We start from the raw sequence: 16,418 nt of genomic DNA, 5'->3' as shown, positions 1-16,418 counted from the left end.
CAGCAGCTTCGCACATGGGGGGTCAGGTAGGTAATGGCAAGTAAGCAAAGATTGGGATCAGTGAAAGAGCAAGCCTTTTCTCTTCTTGATCAGAAGGTTCCTGGTAGCTCAGAGCCACTAATGTATTAAGAATTACCTAATTAAACTCTGTGTGTGTGTGTGTGTGTGTGTGTGTGTGTGTGCCAATCCTGGGACTTGAACTCAGAGCCTAGATGCTCTCGCTGAGCTTTGTTTTGCTCAAGGCTAGTGCTCTATCATTTGAGTCACAGCTCTACTTCTGGCTTTTTGGTACTTAATTAGAGATAAAAGTCTCACTGAATGTCCTGCCCTGGCTGCCTTTGAATCTTGATCCCCAGACCTCAGCTTCCTGAGCCACCAGTGGTTAGACCAATATGATTCTGTTATTCCCACACATTCTTCCAAACTACTCCATTCTCTCACTCTCTGAACTCAATGCTCACATCTAAAGAAAGCTTGTCCTGGGGAAATTTTAGGCTCTTAGGGCTTCCTCTGGAATGTCAGGTGAGAAAGACCAATGGTAAACACCTACTATATGCATCAGCATATATTCAGTGCCTTCAGTGTACTTTAGTATAGGTTATCTCAAAGGCGGGGTTGAATAGTCCCACTGGACAGACAAGAAGACCATCACCAATGTGTGTTGACTGTTAAGGTCACTGGACAAGTGGGATTAATCCTTGACACTGGAACTCAGGTCCTTTCTCCATCACCCAAGGCCCAAGCTGCTTCCCCATCCTTCTATAGTATGGCCAGTGCAGATCTCAGAATGTGTCAGCCTAGTGACACTAGATCCGTCACCTTAGCGTGAAGTGAAGGAAGCACCTAGAGATCAGCTTACTAATTCGAGGGCCAATGAATTATTCATACCACCATTAACTTGGAGGCCCTTCTAGCCTCACCTCTCTTTCTCGCACTTAGACCCTCAGATCCTGGCTCCCCCAAGCTCTGCAGCCCTGTGCAAGCCCCTAGTGAAGAGATGCTGGCAAAGTGGGGGTCGTGCCTGCTGTTAGCAGTGGTACTGCTCCATCCAGCTTCCAGGGCCCAAGCCATGAAAGGTAGGAGCTGTGGGACCATGGAGGGTAGAAGGGGAGAAGAAAGTGGCGCCAGAGTTTATTCTTTTGGAAGTCAGACTGCTTGGGTGGCAGGGAGACCTTGATGCTCTTCTTTTCTAGCCACCAGGGCTTCCTTAGGGAACAGTGGGGGTCAGTGTGTCTGGCTAGGGCCTACTGGACAAGGTCTTCATTTGTGCCAGTGCTCAGGGCCAACTGCACTTCTGCACTTACACTTTCATGGTCCTTCTTGTCCCGTGGGTAGAGTGTGGGAAAGGACAGGCATTGGGCACAGTGTCTCTTTATTCTCTTGCCAGAAAGATAGGAATCAGATATCATTCTTGGTCCTGGGCTGCCTAGGAAGTGCCAGGAGCCCAGAAGGGGGTGGTACCTGCTCCCCTCACCCTAGGTCTTCCAACAAAACCTTCTCACTATTTAAGTATCACCTCCTCTGGGAATCTTGTCCCTTCCCTCGTGCTGCTGTCCCCAGTAAGATGGTTTCCCTCCCTCTGGAGCCCAGAGCCCCTGTGTGGCACAGTACCCCAGTGTGTGGCTTTGTTCTAGCTGCCTGGCTCTCCCCATCTTCACCTTGTCTCTGTGCTCCCTGGGGAAGGTTCGTGTTGGAATTAGCACCGATCTCAAGCAGGGCACGTGCCTGGCCAGTGTGTCTTTCTTCCAGTTATACAAGTGTGTGCTTCAGAACCTGCTCTGGATACGCTTAAGCAGAAAAGGGAAATGCTCTGTAACCAGGCAGGAGGCAGGGGTGGGGCTAAGCTAGGCCTGGGGTGTCAGCAGCCAAGGTTGCATTGGCCTCAGGGCCATTTCCACTCTCCACATGATTCTTGCTTTTTGCCAGTGTGATTTTTCCAGGGTTCCAACCTCCAGCCTCAAGACTAGTGTGATGCTCCCTGAAGAGGGAGCATCTGAGGCTGATGGAAGGGTGCAGAAGGCTTCGTGGAGCACAACTTGAGCCTCTCCTGGAACACAAGCACACTTTACACGCATACCCCACACAGGCCAGTCATTGAGGGCAGGACAGGATTGCCCAGCTAAGGTCATGTGCCTGCCTCTCAAGGAAGAAAGAAGAACATGAAGGAGGAGGGAGGGAGTAGTGTGTAAAAGAGGTTATGGTTACAAGAGTTGGAAGAAGGGGCTCTGGTATATCAAAGCAAATGATATCAGAATAAGTAGCTCCCTTTCTGGGATGTTTTCCTCATCTGTGAAATTGAGTTCTTAACAGCTGCCCTGCCTATTTCCTGTATGGGGCTGCAGTTAAGACTGCGTGAGGTCATTCGCTCATGCATACATTCAGCAATACACTGTGAACACCTGCTTTGTGTATGCCAGAGCTTATGTTATAGCAGCAGAATAAAAGACAGAAATCCTTGATCTTAGAGTGTACAGTTTTATGTAAGAGAAACAGCAAAGTTGAGTGCTGGTGGCTCATGCCTATAATCCTCCCTACTGATCTGAGGCTCATGGTTCAAAGTTAGCCAAGGCAAGAGAGTCCATGAGACTCTTATTTCTAATTAACCACCAGGAAACTGGAAGTGGAGCTGTGGCTCAAAGTGGTAGAGTTGCAAGCCTTGAGGGAAAGAGCTCAGAGACAGCCCAGACACTTGGCTCAAGCCCTACAAACAACAACACAAAGGAACACCAAGGAACCAAATAATTAAGTAAAATCAGCAGTCTACCTGGTATGAATACTATGGAGAAAATACTGCAATAAAGAAAAAGAAGGGTGTAGGGAGGAGAGAAGAAAGAGAAAGAAAAGTGGGGAGGACAAAGAGGAGGAAGAGAAAGAAGAGGATTACAGGAGAAAAGCATCAAACACATAAAATCTCATGAATTCATAGTGTCTCCTGCCTGTAACCCTGGATAGTAGGGAGGCATAGAAAAGGGATCAAAGTCCAAGACTGGCAAAAATGAGAGACCCTATGTGAAAAAGAACTAAAGCCAAAAATGGGCTGAAAGTGTGGTTTGAGTGTCTGCCCAGCCAGCACCAGACTCTGCATTTGAACCCCAGTTCGGCAAAACAAACAAAAGACTTATGAATTTACAATGCAATTCAAAAGAAATTAAGAAAAATGCTTACTGGGTTTTTTTGGTGTATGTTTAAGTCTGGGATGCTAACTACTTTTTTTTTTTTTTAAACTGGTAAATAGAAAGGGCAAGAAATGAAGCATCTACTTTGTCATCATTACATTGACCAGATTTCTCAAAAGCTAGTGAGGGAACATTGTTATTTGTAGAAGGCTACAGGGAAAAAAAATAATACCATTAGAAAATCAGGATTTTGCAAACCCCCTTGGAATTTTGGCTCTAGTCTTCTAGCCTTTTTTTTTTTTTAGATAAGGTTTTATATTTATGAACCTCGATCCTTGTATTTATGCTCCTCAAATACCTACTATGACAGTACATGCCACCACACCTTGTTTTTGTTTTTGTTTTTTGGGTTTTGTTTTGGCCAGTCCTGGGCCTTGGACTCAGGGCCTGAGCACTGTCCTTGGCTTCCTTTTTGCTCAAGGCTAGCACTCTGCCACTTGAGCCACAGCGCCACTTCTGGCCGTTTTCTGTATATGTGGTACTGGGGAATCGAACCCAGGGTCTCATGTATACGAGGCGAGCTCTCTTGCCACTAGGCCATATCCCCAGCCCCCACACCTTGTTTTTTATTGGTTGAGACAATCTCATGAAACTTTTTACCTGGGTTGGCTTCAAACCATGATCTTGACTTTATTGTTCTTTACTGATGTCCAAATTGTATTTGCTTTAGTTTTCAAGTGGGTTCCTGTGTCTTCTGACAAAATCCCAGCAGTCTTTGACAGTGTCTTTCCTGTCCAGCATGACAAGTGTGTTGAAGTATATTTTGTATATTTCTTGTGCTGGAGACCTGGTTACCAGCCATTTCTCTATGGAACCCCAATTTGGTTGGGCACAATAATCTGAATCTAAAGCCTGGGGGTATAAGATGCAACTGAAGTATTATTGCTTTAGTAAATGATGTTTTAAAGAAATAAAACTAAATAGTATGACATGGTAGTATACACAAGTGATTCTAGTATTCAGGGGACTGAGGCACGAGAATCTTGAATTTGAAACCAATCTTAGCAACATAGTTACATCCTGTTTAAAATTTTTAAAAAAGAAGGAAGGAAAGTAGGGAGGGAGGGAGGAATGGAGGGGGTATCAGTTCATATTGACATTTTCAATTCTTATCAAGTATCAAGTGTTTTAATTTTTCCATATGCTCTCTCTCTCTCTCTCTCTCTCTCTCTCTCTCTCTCTCTCTCTCTCTCTCTCTCTCTCTCATTCTAGGGCTTGAACTCAAGGCCTAAGCACAGTCCCTGGCTTCTTTTTGCTCAAGGCTAGTGCTCTACCGCTTGAGCCATAGTGCCACTTACAGCTTTTTCTGTTTATTTGATACTGAGGAATCAAACCCATGGCTTCATGCATGCTAGGCAAGCACTCTACCACTAAGCCACATTCCTAGCTTCTATGTTTTCTTGTCATGTAGCTCAGGCTGGCCTCTAACTCATTTGGTCCTCCTGACTCCTCCTCCTCAGTCTGGCAACACAGGTATATGTTGCTATGCCATGCCAATACATACATGTACATATACACATGTATGTGTTTATATATATATATTTATTTATTTATTTATTTATTTATTTTTGCCGATACTGGGTGCTTGAACTCTGGGCCTGGGCACTGTTCCTGAGCCTCTTTGTGCTCAAGGCTAGTGCTCAACTACTTGAGCCACAGTGCCACTTCTGTCTTTTTCTGAGTAGTTTATTAGAGATAAGAGTCTCACAGACTTTCCTGCCCAGGCTGGCTTCAAACAGTGATCCTCAGATCTCAGCCTCCTGAGTAGCTAGGATTACAGGCATGAGTCACTGCTGCCTGACTGTTTTTATATTATTCCATCTCTCACTTCACACCACATCTTAGTTTCAGTTGACATTAACATATTTCTTTGATTTAATCCATATGTATAATATTTATAAACAATCAATACTTAATATCATTACTAATAAGACTACTGCACATAGTTAAAGATTTCTTTGTGGTCCATTTGTCCTACTAGAAATCTACTGTCAGCATACAGGATTCACACTCATTCATAGTCATTTTTCTCCATGTGACTGTGTCTCCAAATGAAACATAGTTACATTGATTTTCTTCAGGTTGAAATTTTTAGGGGGCACATTAACGTTTTTGATTTTTTTATATGAATTTTTTCACGTGGTTACAAAATCAAAATTCTGAAGGATACATTTAAAGAAGTTTGGTAGTCAGACATGATCTCTTTCTTTGACAGAGTTAGTCTTATTAGTTTCCTTTTTTAAATGTAAATGTACATATTTGGATACACTTTTAACATGGTAACCGATTGTGTACATGTTCATGGAGGGGAGTTGTTACCATTAACCTGTACATTCCCTGCCAGGCAGATGCTAATGTTTTATCTAGAATTGGAGGCACACCCTGGACTATTAGGATTTAAACACAAAGTGCTCCCCCAAAAGGTTCATGACTTCAAGTCTTGGTCCCCAATTCAGAGGTAGGTAAGGCTTTTAAGAAGTGAGCGTCATGAGGGCTCTGACCTAATCAATGGATTAATCCATTGATGGGCATAGCTGAATGCATGTTGGAGGTTGTAGAGACTGTGGAAGGTAGGGAATCACTGGAGGAATAATAAACAGGGCTGAAGACTATATCTTGTCCCTGGCCTCTTCCTTCTTCATTCTCCCTCTCCACCTTCCCTTCCCTTCCCTTCCCTTCCCTTCCCTTCCCTTCCCTTCCCTTCCCTTCCCTTCCCTTCCCTTCCCTTCCCTTCCCTTCCCTTCTCTTCCCTTCCCTTCCTTTCCTCTCCCCTCCTTTTCCCTCCTCTCTGCTTCCTGCTATAATGAGGTCAACAGCTCTGCTCCAACACTCTCCCCACCATGACACATGGCCTTTGGAGCCAAGAGCCATAGACGAAAACCTCTGAAACCATGAATCAAAAGAAATCCTTTCGGGCTGGGGATATGGCCTAGTGGCAAGAGTGCCTGCCTCGGATACACGAGGCCCTAGGTTCGATTCCCCAGCACCACATATACAGAAAACGGCCAGAAGCGGTGCTGTGGCTCAAGCAGCAGAGTGCTAGCCTTGAGCGGGAAGAAGCCAGGGACAGTGCTCAGGCCCTGAGTCCAAGGCCCAGGACTGGCAAAAAAAAAAAAAAAAAAGAAATCCTTTCTCCTTCGTGTTGACTGCCTTGGGTATTTTGTTACAGTACTGAGGCAGTGTGACTTGTGATTGGCACAGCAACCCTTCTTTAGTCCCTCCTTCCCTTGTTCTCTGTGGTACCTGTCACTGATCCATATGTTCTACATTTTACTTGTCTGTTTTCTTTCTGCTGTGACCTTAGCATTTAGAATGATGTCTAGCATTCAAATAATACTTGTTGAATGGGGCAAAGAATGCTTCAATATCCAGTATTTGAAAGACATGCAAATATGTGGATATGTGAATTGACCTGGTGGCTATGGCCTACACTCCCTCATCCCACGCCCGCCCCCCCCCACCCTGCCCCAAAGACCCCCACAAACGAGAACCATCCTTCTCTCTTGCCCCAGGTGTCAAATGTGGAGGTGTACTCTCAGCACCTTCTGGAAACTTCTCTAGTCCCAACTTCCCAAGACTATACCCTTACAACACAGAGTGCAGCTGGCTGATTGTGGTGGCAGAAGGATCCTCGGTGCTGCTCACTTTTCATGCCTTTGACCTGGAATACCATGACACGTGTGGCTTCGACTTCCTGGAGATCTACAACGGGGCCTCTGGAGACAAGGGCAATCTGCTGGGGAGGTTCTGTGGCCAGGTGCCCCCACCACCCTTCTCCTCCTCCTGGCACGTCATGTCCATCGTCTTCCACTCCGACAAGCATGTGGCCAGCCGTGGCTTTTCTGCAGCCTACCAGAAAGGTCAGTGGGGGCCTGGCGGCTGAGAGGCTGGCCCTGGGCTGGAGGTGGGGGAGGGCAGCGGCTCAGGTTAGACCTGCAGGTCACATCTTAGCATAGACAGCTCTGTGACCCGGATGGCCCAGCTCTCCTGCACAGCAAGGGAGAGGCAGAGTCCTGGCTGTTCATGGTAGCTGTCGTCTTGGTGACTATAGGCCCTGCATCGTGGACACTCCAAGTGCTCCCAGAATCCCTGGTCCCCAGAGACTCCTGCTGTGCTTGAAATCCAGGCTCATCATGGTCTGTCTTCCCTGATGCTTCTTGCCCTGTGTTGTGGCATTAAGCCACAGAAGGGTCCAGACCCCCTCTCTGTACTCAAGGCCAGGACCAAAGGCCTTGGTCATGCCCACCCAAGCAAGGGCTCCTGACCCACAGGGTCCACCCACAATAAGCCCAGGGTGAGACACCTAGTCCATGTCAATAGTAGAGGTTCAGAATTGCAGAATGTGAATGCAAGAATGGCGATGGGCTCATCAAATCAGAGTTTGGGAATTTTAGGCCCTCCCTTCAATTTTCTTTTAGAATATTACAATATCTAAATCATAATGCCACATGCCTGGTTCTCCAGGATCTTTTTGGATAAGAAAACCCTTCTATCAAATGGCACTCTATATGAATCCCTGGTGTGTGAAAAAGATAAAGGCAGCATTTTGGTAGCATGAATTTATTTGGTAATAAACCAATCATTGGAAAACACACAGCTAATGATAGACTTCAGTGACACAAACTATTATATGTAAAACTCATGACTGTGGCTTTGTCTTTCAACTTTTAAGAGATAGTTTGAAGCATAACTTAAGAATGACCCTTTACCGGGTTCTCTGGGTCACTGGAGAATCACTGAGACTGTTTGGAAGCCTTTACTAAGGTTGGTAGTGTTGGAGGATCTCCAAGACTGTCTATTATGCTCTTACTTTACAAATTGTAAATGTGAGACAAGAGAGGGAATTGATCTTCCCCAAATCACACAGCATGGAGACAAGAAGCAACACCTCTAATGCCCAATATTCTGAAGTCAAGAAATAGTGCCCCAGCTTGCCCTCCTTGCTGGAGACTTTCAGCAAGTCACAGCATTCATCATTACCTGCCTCATAGTTCTACTGGCCTACAGGGCACCTGAGGTCTTTCTATAGCATCTTCTCAGGCTTGACACCAGTCAGATTTCTAATACACTGATACGACCCAGAGAGGCTAAGTTACTTTCTGAGTCACACAGCTGATAGAAGGCAGAGCTGAGAGGCCACTCATCTTCAGATCTTCCTCTAAGTCCCCGTTTCCTCAGCAATTCGGGAGGTTTGATCCAATTCCTAGACTTGGACTTTGAGCTCTGGTCTGGTGGGAGTGGATAGTGAGGTCACAAGGGTCTCACACATACACCTAACTCTACCAGTTTTCTTCTTGTGGAGGGACTCTGGGTCTTCCACTGTGCTGATCCCCTGCCAGTCTCCTCTGCTCTGTCCCTCAGACGAGAATCTGGGAAGGCAGTGCATAAATGACCTGGCTCTCTCACTTCTGGGGCCACGTGACTCAGGTCTGTGTTTTGCCCCAGCCTTAGAATCCCCTACTGGTGCTCAATAGCGAGTCCAACATACCTTCTGTCCCTGTCTTGAGACCTCATTTCTCGGTGGCTCAGTCTTCTCAGGACAACAGGAAAAGGCCAGGGTACATTCCTGGTGGGGTCTGTGGGAAGATTACAAAGACAGGGTGCTAGATCTATGCTTGCCACAAGAGCTCTGTAGATGGCACTGGGGTTCTCCTGCTCTCCACGTTTGGGGATGCCTGGCTCCCCAGGGAGGAGGTCAGGAGCCACAGGAAGAGAGGGCATGTTGAGAATGGCTTCCTTGCAGATGTGTGTGGTGGTGTCCTGACTGGCCTGTCGGGAGTGCTCACCAGTCCCGAGTACCCCAACAACTACCCCAACAATGTGGAGTGCCACTGGGTGATCCATGCCTCGGGACCCGCCGCCGTCAAGCTGGTGTTCATGGACTTCCAGGTGGAAAGCAGTGAGCAGTGCACCTATGACTACGTGGCAGTGCTCGGGGCTCCTGGCCCCGCCCATGGGCGCCACTACTGTGGCAGCGCCAGGCCCCCCGCCCTCACGTCACTGGGCCATGAGCTGCAGGTGGTATTCAAGTCAGATTTCAACATCGGAGGCCGGGGATTCAAGGCCTACTACTTCTCAGGTAGGAGGGGCTGAGCCCCCCACCCAGCACCTCTGTGCTGAGGATGCCTGCCTCCCTGGTATGCTTGGAAATGGGGGTAGTGGGGGAGAGGAATGGGTTAGTCCTTCCTTCCTGATCCTCAGGAACAAAGGGGTGTCGGTACTCTGTAGAAATGTTCCAGTATTTCCTTCCTAGCTAAGATCAAAGTATAAGCTCGCTACTTCCTCCATCAGTCCCTTCCTGTGCTCCTCGGAGAAGTTTCTGCACACTGTGACCTAATACTTGTGCAATTAATTAATTAGGCATGCAAATTATGTTTGCACAAAGGAGCAGATGGGCCCTTGAAGTGTGCATAGTTGGGAAGATGGATAAGAAAACAATGGCTTGTATAGGAACAGTAAGAATCTTGGGGGATATTCAGAGGAGGAGAGACAGTGCTTGAAGGAGTTAGACTGAGGTAGGAGGAAGGGAAAGGTCTTACAAGCAGATGGGACAGTGTGTGTGTGTGTGTGTGTGTGTGTGTGTGTGTGTGTGTGTGTGTCAAAGTGGGGAGAATGGAGTATTTGGGGTGCTGACAGTCCTGGAAGGTACTTGGTAGAGCTGGAAGGTAAGAAAGTGGACAATATGTTCTTAGTTGCTGTGACAAAGTACTGGACATAAACTACAAGGAGGAAAGCTTTATTTGGGCTCATGGTTTCAGTCCGTGACCAGTTGGCCTGTTGTCTTTAAGTCTGTGGTGATGCAGTCCTTCATGGCAGGGAGGCTGTGATGCAGCAAAGCTGCTCACCTCATGGCATCCAGGAAACAGAAGAAAGAGAGAGAAAGGGATCCACATTTAATCCCCACTCTAGACCATGCCCCCCCATAACAACTTTTCTTGTAAGCCTCACCCCTTCTAGGTTCCACCACCTTCCAAGAACACCATGGGCTGGGACCAAGCCTTTACTGGTTGGGAGTTTGGGGGGTACTTACCCAAACCACAGCAACATAGCATCAAGAAGAGAGGCAAGACCCAATCATGAACCGCCCTTGTCTGTCCAGACAGGGAATTTGGATTTAACCTTGAGGACAGGTCTTAGGAACGACAGGATTGCCTTGAGAATGAGAGTTTCTGCTCAGGCATGAGGGACAAGGTATTGGGTTTGCTGAACCATGGGGCCACATCAGCCTGTAGTGATAGCCTCTCCTCCTACCCCCCCCCCCCCGGTCCCCACTGTCACTGCAGAGGGTGGCTTTCACTCTCCCCCCATTGTTCCTCACCCTTGCACCCAGGAGAATGCCAGGAGGTGTTCACAGCCGTGCGCGGCAACTTCTCCAGCCCACAGTACCCAGGCTCCTACCCCAATAACATCCGCTGCCACTGGACCATCCGCCTGCCTCCTGGCTACCAGGTCAAGGTATTCTTCCTGGACCTGGAGCTGGAGGAACCCAACAGCTTGACCAGAACCTGTGACTTCGACCATCTGGCAGCCTTTGACGGAGCCAGTGAGGAGGCACCACTGCTGGGGAATTGGTGTGGTCGCCACCTGCCACCACCCATCACCTCCAGCCACAACCAGCTTCTGCTTTTGCTCCACACGGACCGCAGCACCACCGGCAGAGGCTTCTCTGTGGCCTACATCGGAGGTCAGCTGGGATGGGAGTGGGGGAAGGGAAGAAGCCAAGTGGAGAAGAAATCCGACTCCGAGTTGGGGCAGGAGGGACCTGCCACAGGGAAACCTAGGTGGGGAGGTCAGGAAATGATGGCGGGATTCAGGAAGGGGGCTGCAGAATGGGGCTTCACCCCAGGGGTGCAGACAGCACAATGAGAGCGGGTGCCATCCAGGCTGGCCATGTCACACCAGTGGGCTCATCGCTTCTGCTCTCCAGGCCTAGGTGTTTCCATTTATAAAACGAGGACACAAATGGAAGGTCTTAGACACCGTCCTGCCTCTGTTAGACTAACTTTCAGGCTCAAGCCTCTCCCAGCTCCGTGTGATTTGAAATGAGCGTTACCTCCTTTCAGCGCCTCTGGTGAACTGAGGTAGAAATGACTCTAATCCAGGCTCTGGCTCCAGGGGCTTTGGAACTGGAGCCCCCACCTCCTCCTCTCCCTCCCCAGGTCCCTGTGGGAGTCCAGGGTCAGACAGGGCACTTGTGCTGGGCCAGGCTCCAGATGGGCCCCAGGCTGCAGGCCGCCTCCCCACTGGGAGGGCAGCCACAGCATCAATCAGGGGTGACACACAGTTCAGCGCCACCGCGATCATCGTGGGAGACGGCGGGCTCATAAATCCCAGCCTGCCCAGACACCCGAGGCTGAAATATGTCTGAGGCATTTCCCGGAGAGGGGGCTGAGGGGTCTGGGCCTCTGCCTGCCAGATCTCTCTCCTTTTCCTCCCACCAGCTACTGCCAGCCTTTCCACTGCCCCCTGTACACACAGGCCTGCACACACTCATGAAAGCCCGACACTTAGCGTCACACTCATATATCATGCTGGTGGCAGAGTGTGCAGGCGACTGCCAAATAGCTGGAGAGACCGTGAACTTGGGAATCCTTTAGACTCAAAGGCTACAGGACTCGGCCACTCCCAACTCAGCCACTACAAAAATAAATAAATAAATAAAAATTCACGACTCAGGGCTTCACTTTCCAAAACTAAAAGGAGTTTAAATGTCTGTGTCACTGGACCATCTCAGGGAGAGGTGCGAGACTGCCCAGCTCACACTCTTCAGAGCTATACCTCTCCTTCCCCTCACCCCACGGTGGCTTCCTGCCTTTCATCTGCTTGACTTTCCTTCTGAGCATTCTATAAGTTCATGTACTTTACATAATTATCCCTTCCAGTCACATAGAGAAAAAACTCTAAAGGGCAGGGACTGGTTTCTTTTCTACTTTGTTTTAGTGGAACTTAGAATAACACACACAGTAGGCTGTCAGGAACTGTTTGTTAAATGACTAAATGAATCACTGAATGCAGTGCAGTGCACCAGGGTAGCTTTTTTGTCAGTCCTGGGGCTTGAACTGAGGGCCTGTCTTTTTTTTTTCCTCAAGGCTAGCACTCTACCACTTTGAGCCACAGCTCCACTTCCAGTTTTTAGGTGGTTAATTGAAGATAAGAGTCTCATGGCCTTTCTGCCTAGGCTGGCTTTGAACCACGATCCTCATATCTCAGCCTCCTGAGTAGCTAGGATTACATGTGTGAGCCATCTATGCCCAGCTAAGGGTGGCTGTCATTCATTCATTTTTGTGCCAATACTAGAGCTTGAATTCAGAGCTTCATGTTCTTGCATTTTCACCCAAGGGTAGAGCTCTACTACTTGAACCACCTCTCTACTTCTGGGTTGTTGTTTTTTTCTGGTTAAAAGGAGGTAAGAGTCTCACAGATTTGTCTGCCTTGGGCTGGCTTTGAACCATGATCTCCAGATCCCAGCTTCCTGAGTGGCTAGGATTGCAGGTGTGAGCCACCAGTGCCCAGCCAGTAGTCTTTATTATACTGAAGAATTTCCACCCACCCACCCATTCCTTTAGTGTTCCCTAGGCCTGCCAAACTCTTGTACTGGGCTTAGAGAGAATCAGATATACTATGCCTGTGCACAATCCAGTAGTGATTACTTAGGAGTGATATGTGTAAAAATATCCTCTACCATGCTCTGGGGGATTCTGTAAGAGTGTTTTGTTCCTTGGGCCTTGGTCTTCCCATCTACTTCCCTTGGTGGTACTTGGGGACATGACACAGCCTGCCTGTCCCTAACATCTCCTTCCAGCTTCTTCCTCCTGTTCCTAGTGGTGCCCATGAATGTGAGCTGCTCCCGCACGGACTTCCAGATCCTGATCGCAGCACAGGTGCTGGCCCCGCTGGAGCGGACCAAGGTTTACCTGGGCAGCCGAAGCTGTGCTGCCCAGGAAGTCGGCAGCAACTTCCGGATCCAGGCCCGCTTTGACACCTGTGGCACTGAGTCTCAGGTAAGGGTGTGGAAGATGGAAGGAGGGCAGGCAGGAGGGGAAGGGCTCTGAGCCAAGCTGAAAGGTACCTGCCATTCTCCGGCTTCTCCTCCTGGTTGTAATGACACTGAGGCTTGGATGCTGAGCTCGCTCAAGTCCTTCCAGGCTCTTCTTCATCTTGCTCAGCATAGCAAATAATTCAAACAAAAAGTGAGGAGAGCAGGCTTGTTGGGCAGCCCAGCAACAGGCCACAGTCTCCACCAGCCACTCCTCTGAAAAGATCCTGGTGGTGACCACTACTCAACTTCCTTGCTATTCTTCCCCTCTCCTTCAGAACACTCAGGGACACCAAAGTCCTCCCCCCCCCTTTAATATACCAACTCATCCAGTCCTGCTCTTCACCCCAACCCCTCCCAAGCTGGCAATCCAAGTCTACCCAAGGGCTCCACAAACAAAAGTGCCTTTCAAGTAATGGGATATCCCTCCTCTGCAGGCTGCAAAGCTCATAAATGAAATTTATCTACTATCCTTAGATTTGGAAAGGGCTGTGAACCCAGGCTCAGGGCTTACAGAGTCACTGGGCAGAGAGAGGGGGCAGGAAATGAGATGGGAACAGAAGGAACCATGGCCCACCTCTGTTGGAGATACATTCCAGGGCTGGCATCTGGGGACTTGTACCTGCCTTGGCTGACATGAGGTTCTTTCCAGCAAACCACTTCTGGCCCCTCACCATTAGCCATGCACCTCTTGATCCTCCAGGTCTCCCTTCTGCCTTCGCTAGCCTTCTTTCAGCAACTATCCTTTGGACCTGAGAAGTGAAATGGAATCCTGGTATTCTGTGCTCATCCCCATTCCATACCCTGAGTCCCCCTGAAGTTTTCTTTGGGACAGATGCACATTCCATCAAATTGTGGAATGATGAAGACAAAGGATCCCAAGCTTCCCAGAGACTCATGAGGTCCTAGAACCAAGGACTTAGGGATACAGTCTCAGAATTCCCCAACTACCCAGGCCTCAGAACCACAGAACTCTGGACTGATGACTTAATGCCTAGCAATATGGAATGTGAGGACCTTAGTCTTAGATGCTTAGTATAACCTGTGAAAGTCCTAGACCCTGAGGCAGTCTATATACAATTGCTGTCAAGCAGACTCAAGTAGCCAAATGCAATAAAAACGTCAAGGTTAACCTTTCTTGCACCCCTCTGTGATTAGCCCCTTCACCCTCAACTGTCTTGTCTCATGGGACTTCTTTTCCTTTCCAAGTCTCCTACTCACGAAAGCCCTCAGTCTCCTGCTCCTGCTCTCTAGGTTTCCCTCCATCCTTTGTAGCTCAGAGTGACTTCCACTTCAGTGGTCTTCTTTCAGTCTCAGGTCCTGTCTTGCTTTGCTCATGTCCTGATTCTCTAGTCCCAAAACTCACATCACAAGCTCCTCTCAGAGGTAAGGAAGGCTGACAGACTGAGGACATAAACACAGAAGGCTCCTTTAGGTACTTGAGATCAAGAACCATCAGAAACCCAAAGTTGGAAGAGATCCCCAGTCTGCCAAGCTGATGGTAACATTCCTTCAGCCCTTCCAAGGGCCCAGCCCAGAATCCTGTGCTATGGCTGCTCCTGTGACTTAGGGGTTTCTGAAACTCAGTTCACCCAGGTCCTCCCTCCATCCACATGCATGGCAGACTGGGAAGCCTGAGTAGTAGTGGCAGCGGTGGATCTAGAGTGGTGAGGGGAGAATTGCCCTACCGTACAAACCACACCAGAATGGCCGCTTGTGCCCTGGTCCGCAAGGCCCTCTGGCTCATGGCCACCTGACCCCTGCCTCATTCATCCACAACAGTGGGCAGCAATGTGCTCTTTAATAACTCTTCCCATCTGGCTCTTTAATAACTCATCCCTACCTGAGCGTAGCATCCAGGGGACCAGTGGTATTAGGGTAGGGACCCTGCTGTTAGATAACTGGGAAGGAAAGGCTCCTGAAGGAAGGCCCCAGTGCATGCAGGACACAGCTCCTGAGAGGCAGTAGACTTGCTTTTGGAGCTCACTCTGGGCAAGTTATTGCCTGTGGGGCTCAGTAGTCACCTCTGCAAACCTTCCAAGGGAGGGGACTGACCATCTGCTCTTTGGTTGGAGTGAGATGTGACAGCTAACAACATAATTAAAAGTAGGCAGGTCTGGGTAAGGATACCATCTCTCACCTTTGACCTCAGACAAGACCGAGCCTTAGTTTCCCCATCTATAAAATGGGAAAATGTTAATGGTACTAATTAAAATGGTTGTTGTGAGAATTAGATGAACTCTTAAAATACAGAGGCTGGAACATGACTCCCAGGTGTTAGCCATTATTACTTATACTGTCAGGGGCTCTGCCATCAAATGGGATGCTGTTCTTTTATAGATGGGGGTCTCTATCTATAAATGGGACAGCCCAATTTTACATGTCCCATTTATAGATGGAACCCCAAGACTCTGAGTCAGTGGGAAGGAGTCAGTGGCCAAGTCAGGATTTTAATCTGGGTGAGATGGGTGCATGGGGAATGGGCTCTGCCCAGGCTGCCTCAGGTGTACATGCCCTGGTCCCCACAGAGAAGAAACAACACGTCCGTGATCGTCAGCGTGTTGTACATCGACTTCTCAGCTGCCGGGCGGGAGGACGTGCATGAGTATGAAGTCCGTTGTGAGCCCCGGCGCAAAGAGGCTTCTGTCCACCTGCTGTCTGGCTCTGACTGGCTCGGACCCTATGCTGCCACAGCTGAACACCTCCAGGAGGCACCACCCGGGGATGAAGTGGAGGTGCCAGAGGGTCCAGTGACCATGATTGCCCAGGACACCAGTGACATCGTCTTCCTGGGTCTTTGCATCCTGGCTGGGGTCCTCATGGTCATTGCCATTGTGGTCCTGATGTTACTGTGAGCTGGAAGGGAGGAACGCCTGACATCTGACATCCCTGGGAGGTAGCTTGGTTACCCACAACAGGGTCAGGATGGCATGTTGATGACTGATTCATGGGTGACCCATGAGCATGTCGTGTCCCTCTCTGAGCCTCCTAGGGACCACCTCTCCACCCTGCTGCCTTGCAGGACCTGTGTGAGGCTCAGAGAAGAGCATGACTGGTCAAGAGCTCTGTAACTGTCGCCTGTTGTATATGAGAATGCAATTGCTGCTATTAATTTTAAAGATATTCTGCGACAGAAAAGGATCCTCCCATATGTGTCACCAGCTTGGACAGTGGCAGCTCAGTGGGGCTGAGTGGGATTCACTCTG

At 48.8% G+C, this 16,418-nt stretch overlaps 1 protein-coding gene across 1 annotated transcript; it reads left to right on the top strand.

Moving 5' to 3' along the window:
- The first annotated feature begins 997 nt into the window (after window positions 1–997).
- Window positions 998–16,067, top strand: Cdcp2 (CUB domain containing protein 2). Its single transcript, XM_048349920.1, has 6 exons — window positions 998–1,076; window positions 6,689–7,036; window positions 8,920–9,255; window positions 10,507–10,860; window positions 12,999–13,177; window positions 15,741–16,067. The coding sequence occupies exons 1-6, from the start codon at window positions 998–1,000 to the stop codon at window positions 16,065–16,067; spliced, it is 1,623 nt and encodes a 540-aa protein (XP_048205877.1).
- The last annotated feature ends 351 nt before the right edge of the window (window positions 16,068–16,418 follow it).

This window comes from Perognathus longimembris, chromosome 7, assembly GCF_023159225.1.
Source record: "Perognathus longimembris pacificus isolate PPM17 chromosome 7, ASM2315922v1, whole genome shotgun sequence".
Classification (NCBI taxonomy): domain Eukaryota; kingdom Metazoa; phylum Chordata; class Mammalia; order Rodentia; family Heteromyidae; genus Perognathus; species Perognathus longimembris.
Note: the sequence above shows the minus strand (reverse complement) of the source record. Positions and strands in the feature narration are given on the sequence as shown.